The sequence below is a fragment of the Sinocyclocheilus rhinocerous genome, unplaced genomic scaffold (assembly GCF_001515625.1).
Source record: "Sinocyclocheilus rhinocerous isolate Xijiao unplaced genomic scaffold, SAMN03320098_v1.1 scaffold112, whole genome shotgun sequence".
Taxonomy (NCBI): domain Eukaryota; kingdom Metazoa; phylum Chordata; class Actinopteri; order Cypriniformes; family Cyprinidae; genus Sinocyclocheilus; species Sinocyclocheilus rhinocerous.
The window spans coordinates 699416-706370 of NW_015644008.1; the positions used below are offsets into that span (position 1 = coordinate 699416).

The following is a 6955-nucleotide window of genomic DNA, read 5'->3' on the forward strand; positions in this document are numbered from 1 at the left end:
TATCCAGTACACTTAGTATTCAATTCGAAACACATCCGCAGAGTTCATCCTCACCTACTCTCCTGTTGAGTTTTGCATAGCCAGCGCCAAAATCAGCTGCCATCACGGAGGAGCTGGTGAAGGCGCTGTAAGGAAGGGGTGAAGCCAACACCTCATCACAACTCTCTGAAGAAAAAAAACAACAGAAAAACTTATGTCTGAAATATTTACAGGCCTCTCTCATCTTTTTAAGTGGGAGAACTTGCACAATTGGTGGCTGACTAAATACTTTTTTTCCCCACTGTATATATATATATATATACATACATGTAAATTTATAAGATCAAACAGAAAACAAGGTGAGGTGCCTCATTTGAGCATTTGAGTCATTAAATAGGGAAGAACTTATTTTAGCATTCATTTTGAAGAGCAGCAGAGCGTTTTACATTCATGATTCAGCACAGTTCACTTCACTTCTCTCTTACTCAAAAGAAAAACAATATGCCTTTTGTTCAGCAACACTGTCTTGCATGTGTTCTTTTCATTTGTCTAATGCTATTTATTCTGAAAAACCAACTAAATGCTTTTATTGAAATGGTATAACGTGCAATAAGACACCATTGCACTGAAAGGGATAGTTCACCCAAAAATTCGTTCATCTTTGGAACACAAATGAAGATATTTTTGATGAAATCTGAGAGCTTTCTGACCCACCATAGACAGCAACGTAACTACCATGTTTAAAATAGTCCATGTGACATCAACAGTTCAACCTTAATTTTTTGAAGCTATGATAATACTTTTTGTGCGCAAAGAAAACAAAAATAATTAAGAATTATGTGTCTCAGACATTCAGAAGACATCTCAAAAATGTCCCGAACTGTGCTCAGAAATCAAACAGTTTCAAGCCTTTCTCATCAAGAACGAACTTTCTGAATGACACTATCTACATTAACTTTCGTAGCTTTATACCACAGGATTTATTTTTTATTTTTTATTATTTATATACTATTATCGTATTTATTCATATTTTGAATTATCTTTTATTTTTATGTTTTCAGTTTTTATTTAAGTGTTTGTTATGTGCTTATGTGCTTCTGTCATTTTTTATTATTTTTTTAAATATTTTTATTTAGCTTTCATTTATTTTTATTTTATTTTTTATTTTTAATAATTTTGGTACTTAAACTTATTTCAGGATTTTAAAACAATGTTTATTTTTCACCTAATATTTGGATTTGATGTTATTTCAGCTTTCAATAACAATTTCAGTAGTTTTAGGTTGCTCTATACTCTTAATGTCTCACATGTGTCTATTTTTATTTCTCAAAAGACTTGAACTTACTTAATTTAAAACGAAAGCAGATTATTAACGTTTTACTGTCCAAAGTCTTAGAAAAGTTTCACTTTTGGCTAATGTGGTTCATGTGAGTTTTTGTATGACACGGCAGCAGCTGTTACTGTCAGATTTGGTAACCCAAAAACAATATTTACTCCCTGAGCTATAAATCACAGTTGTCCCTGTAAGCTCACCCATATGTTGCTGTCCTGCCGATACGGCTTCCAGTTACTTTCTGTGTCACTGTAGAGGAGCCTGTAGTGTTTTGTCCAATCAGAGCTGCTGTATCTGCCCTGTGTTGCTATGGCAGTGATCTGTTTCCTGGCCCTGAGGTCCACTTGTAGCCACTGGTACCTGTCGGAGTCTAACGGTGACCATCCTCCATTGCCTTAGAAAGATAAAGCACAAGTCAGAATGTGCCTTAAAATTCATTATGATCTATAGATGTTTTTCTCCATTTTGCAATCTAAGCAAATCCTAATGCATCCTTTATACTTTATCTGCAGTAATCACACCTCACATCTCTGTCTAAATGTCAACCAATGAGGAGAGAGACATAGCGGACATGCCAGTGGCATACAGGCTGTTCAGAATAGCCGTACTATTACAATTTCTGCAGTATGCATCATTTCTTTATGCATTTACTGACCTGTTACACTTGATGTTACACTGTAATGAAAGAAGCTGGAGATGATTGCAAGCATTGTTTTTACCATTGTGGCTTACTATTTGATCATACTGCCATAAAGCAGGACAATTTTAAACAAAATTGGAAAAAAATGCAAATATTTGCCAACAGTTTGCATGCAAATTAACTACTATTTTATTGAAATTATTAATAGACAGCACTGGCAACTAATTAAGGTCATGTAACAACAACGTAGAATATTTCACATACTATTTTTTTAATAGTAGGGTAGTAGACAGTGTACACTACCATTCATAAGTTTATTTGTAATTTTGTAATCTTACAAAAGATTTCAATTTCAAAGAAATTATGCTCTTTTGAACTTTCCTGTTTATCAAGAAATCCTGAAAAAATGCAGCACAGTTTCCAGAAAAATATGAAGTGAAAATGAACTATTTTTAACATCAATAATAATAATAAGAAATGTTTCAGCAAATGCAGGAAATCAGCATATTAGAATGATTTCTGAAGGATCACTTGACACTGAAGACTGGAGTAATGATGCTGAAAATTTAGCTTTGCATCACAGGAATAAATTAAACTTTTTAATATATATAGAAAAAAATAGAAAAAAGTTATTTTCAATTGTAATAATATTTCATAATATTACTGTTTTTACTGTATTTTTAATCAAATAAATGCAGCCTTGGTGAGACTTCTTTCAAAAACATTAAAACAGCTTATCGGTCCCAAACTTTTGAACTGTAGTATGTACTATCCAGTACACTTAGTATTCAATTCGAAACACATCCGCAGAGTTCATCCTCACCTACTCTCCTGTTGAGTTTTGCATAGCCAGCGCCAAAATCAGCTGCCATCACGGAGGAGCTGGTGAAGGCGCTGTAAGGAAGGGGTGAAGCCAACACCTCATCACAACTCTCTGAAGAAAAAAAACAACAGAAAAACTTATGTCTGAAATATTTCTAAACATACTGTGCATTACAATTATAGAACAACACAGTCATTCATACGTTTGCCAAAGATGTTTCTGATAGAACATTCATTTAATATCACTGAGTTTCTGTAAAATGCAACGGCAGTACTGCATTGATGTCGACATTATGTTGTAGATCTCCTCTTTAGTACATTCTGACATTGCATGCCGTTTTTATAATTGGTGTTCTGTTATGTTATTGGTGTCTTTTTAACCACATTTAGATCAGTCAGAATTAATCTACTTGAAATGATTTCTATCCCTGTGCATTATACATGAAAACACCATCCGAAAGTAACTCAGCATCTCAACCTAGCAAATTCAAGGTTTGTTTGAAAGCCAAGGTTTGAGATGCAGAAACCTTTCAGAAGTGGAGCACGTTTCTCACTGAAAGGTCCTTCGTGTATCTGGCCGCTGAGGGTGCGGTCAGTCTGCAGAGTTGAAATAGGCTCCTCGTAACCTAATTTATCAAGCGAGAGGAGGCGAGATTCAAGACCAGGGTCTGAGTATTCCTCTCTCAACAATATGAGTCTCTGTTTATGTGCCTCAAGATTTACAGTGTTAATGCAAACCATTTAAAATGGTGAAATGTTACAATTTATCAATGCATTCATCTGTTTTAGTTCATGACCACACATTCATATTTATGACCAGCAGTGGGGCAAATGAATGGCTGTGAATAATACCAAGAAAAACTATTGATCATTGGATTTCATCCATACCAGGTCTACTGCAGGTTTGTAATTGTTAACTAAAACTATTAAATTAATAGTTAAATAAAGCTGAATACCAATAAAAAATGTAATAAAATACATGGAAAATTTAAACTTTAAAAATTACTAAAATAAAAACGGAAAATATAAAAATAAATGCTAAATATAATAATGCTAAAAATGTAATAAATATTATAATAGTACACAAATAGTGCAGGATTTCTTTCTTCTGCAGAACACAGAAGATATTTTGAACAATACAGCGGTCCAAACTACACTGGATCCCACTGACTTTTCAAAATTAGGGTTGTGCCGGTGAGGAAATTTTCCCACCGGTTAATCGACGTGTGACAACACCGGTAATACCGGTATCACCGTGGGGGCGGGGCGTTCCCTCTTTTCCTCGCTTTCCTTCGCTTTTAAATAGCTTGTAAAAGCGGCGTGCGCATTTTACTTTCACTTTCAAATAGCGGCAATTCGGCGTAAAGCAATTGTTCGTTTTTAGTTCGTTTGAATTTTCCCTCTTTTCCTCGCTTTCCGTCGCTTTTAAATGGCTTAAAAACGCCATGCGCATTTTACTTTCACTTTTGAATTAGCGGCAGTTAGGCGTCAATTGCTTGAAGGCAACAACAAAATACAACGTCAAACTCACTTTAGCGTATATAAAACATAGAACTTTTATTAACAAAACAAATACAAATACACCATGCTATAGGGCAGGCTATGCCTAATATAAAATAACAAATAACTTACATAAAGTTTAAATAGGTATACAAAACTGGAAATAGGCTAAGTAAACATGTATAATATATAACCAAATAAATAAGAAACGTAGAAAGTTTATTAGCAAAACGAGTAAGAAAGCTTAAATATATTTTTTGTGTTCCACAGAATAGATTAAGTGATACACATGCATACATGTGAACTACTTTGAGACTTAAACAATCAGTAGCAGTCAACTGTAACCCAGTCAAATACAAACATGTAAAATGCTGCATGAACAAAAGCAGTGCAAAAAATTTCAGTGAGTCATCATGCAGCAGATGGGTTTCACGTACAGACGTGAGTGATTATTTCTTGCTGTGAGAGGATGTGCCGATGCTGTTATGACATGGTTACGTGTTCTACATCTACTGAAGCCTTCAGAGATCACGTAAATGTCACAAAGCATATTTGCAGTGTTGACCTTCAACCAGATGTGATGACGTCAAGTATACGGTATATTTACCAGTAAACGGAAATGCACTGATTAATTTAATCAGCATGAGACATGCTGACCATCATGCTCATGTCAATAAGCACCCAAAGGAGAACGGTTATGGCGTCATTTCCATCTCAAAAACACAATTGTCCTATCTAATAAATGTTTTTTAAAAGCTAATGTACTTCTTTACAAAGAAGACAACAGGGTCAGAACTTAAGAGACATATATGATGCGTGTGACAAGATAAAATCAATAGAATCTGAATAGTGATATTTCAATATATCATTGAATGTAACACAATAAATCACCTTAGATTTAGTAGAAATGACACTGGCATGTTTATTACATTCAGAAAAAAATGAAAACTCAGAATTCACATGTGATGCATACAAGTGAAAGTGTGTTGTAAGAGTTAATTTTCTACAAATCTACAGAAACAAAACAAAAGTGCCCATATTAAAAGAAAAACCCCTCCATTAATCCCTAAACTCTAGTGCAGCGATGGTGAATGCATATGAGCGCTATAATTAGAGCGAGAGGGCGATTGCTCGGAGGATATTCTTTGATCGAACACCGGAGTGCTCATATATTGATCGTGATCCTCTCCTGGGATTAACCTTTCATTTACCCGGAGAGCCTCAGATTCTCATGGATTCAGCACTGATCTCTCTCTTCAGCCTCAGGTGCTGTTTAATATGACTCAGATCACTGATATGAGCTCTACAGCACGTAGATGAGAAATGGAGGTAATAGGAGAAATGGAAAGCCACCTGGTCGCTTCATTTAGGACAGTCCTAACAACAAACGGCTAAAATTGCAAATATCAATTTATTCTCCACTGAAAATTTGTTAGTGTCATAGAACTAGAACAAGTGTGGAACAACAAAAATAGTTGCAAATGTTTTGCTAACTTTCACCAGAATGGCCAGTGTATTAAAACATTTTTGAAAAAATTGAAAATATATAAAATATGTTATTGACCATGAAACTGTGCTTAAATATTATATATATATATATATATATATATATATATATATATATATAAATACTTTTTTTCCCCACTGTATATATATATATATATACATACATGTAAATTTATAAGATCAAACAGAAAACAAGGTGAGGTGCCTCATTTGAGCATTTGAGTCATTAAATAGGGAAGAACTTATTTTAGCATTCATTTTGAAGAGCAGCAGAGCGTTTTACATTCATGATTCAGCACAGTTCACTTCACTTCTCTCTTACTCAAAAGAAAAACAATATGCCTTTTGTTCAGCAACACTGTCTTGCATGTGTTCTTTTCATTTGTCTAATGCTATTTATTCTGAAAAACCAACTAAATGCTTTTATTGAAATGGTATAACGTGCAATAAGACACCATTGCACTGAAAGGGATAGTTCACCCAAAAATTCGTTCATCTTTGGAACACAAATGAAGATATTTTTGATGAAATCTGAGAGCTTTCTGACCCACCATAGACAGCAACGTAACTACCATGTTTAAAATAGTCCATGTGACATCAACAGTTCAACCTTAATTTTTTGAAGCTATGATAATACTTTTTGTGCGCAAAGAAAACAAAAATAATGACTTTATTCAACAATTTCTTCTCTTCCATTTCAGCCTTCGATGCGCGTTCACGAGAGTACCACAACGCATGCGTGTAGTGCTGATGAAGCAGGACATAGAATGTTCATCTCTCTTAAGGCTACACAATTTTTGCCCCGATTTCCCACAATTTACAGTTTGGATAAGTCAATGCTAGTTGCCGAAAGTCAGAGCCAGTCAAGTTGACAGATTTCATAGAAAATTGCGAAGTGTATGGTGGTCACAGACTCCGATTTTTTAGCTTCAGACTATGATTCCATCCAGTCGGAGGATATTAAACATGTTTGATATTTTCAGCTGATTTTAAAGGGGTCATATGATGCTTTTTTAAAGATCATTATTTTGTGTATTTGGTGTAACAGAATATGTTGACATGCTTTAATTTTCAAAAAACACATTATTTTTCAAATACTGTACATTATTGTAGGTCCTATATGCCCCGCCTCTCTCAAACTCTTCGTTTTCTACAAAGTCCCTCCTTCAGACAAG

At 34.5% G+C, this 6955-nt stretch overlaps 1 protein-coding gene across 1 annotated transcript in view; it reads right to left on the reverse strand.

The window, feature by feature from the left end:
• The window catches only part of LOC107757823 (contactin-associated protein-like 2), a 64872-nt gene that overhangs the window by 36687 nt on the left and 21230 nt on the right, over positions 1 to 6955 (reverse strand). Inside the window, exons 3-4 of the mRNA XM_016575407.1 lie at positions 2776 to 2886; positions 1513 to 1706 (exon numbers count right to left, since the gene is read on the reverse strand). Coding sequence (XP_016430893.1) covers positions 1513 to 1706; positions 2776 to 2886 — 305 coding nt within the window. The remainder of the gene's footprint in view (positions 1 to 1512; positions 1707 to 2775; positions 2887 to 6955) is intronic.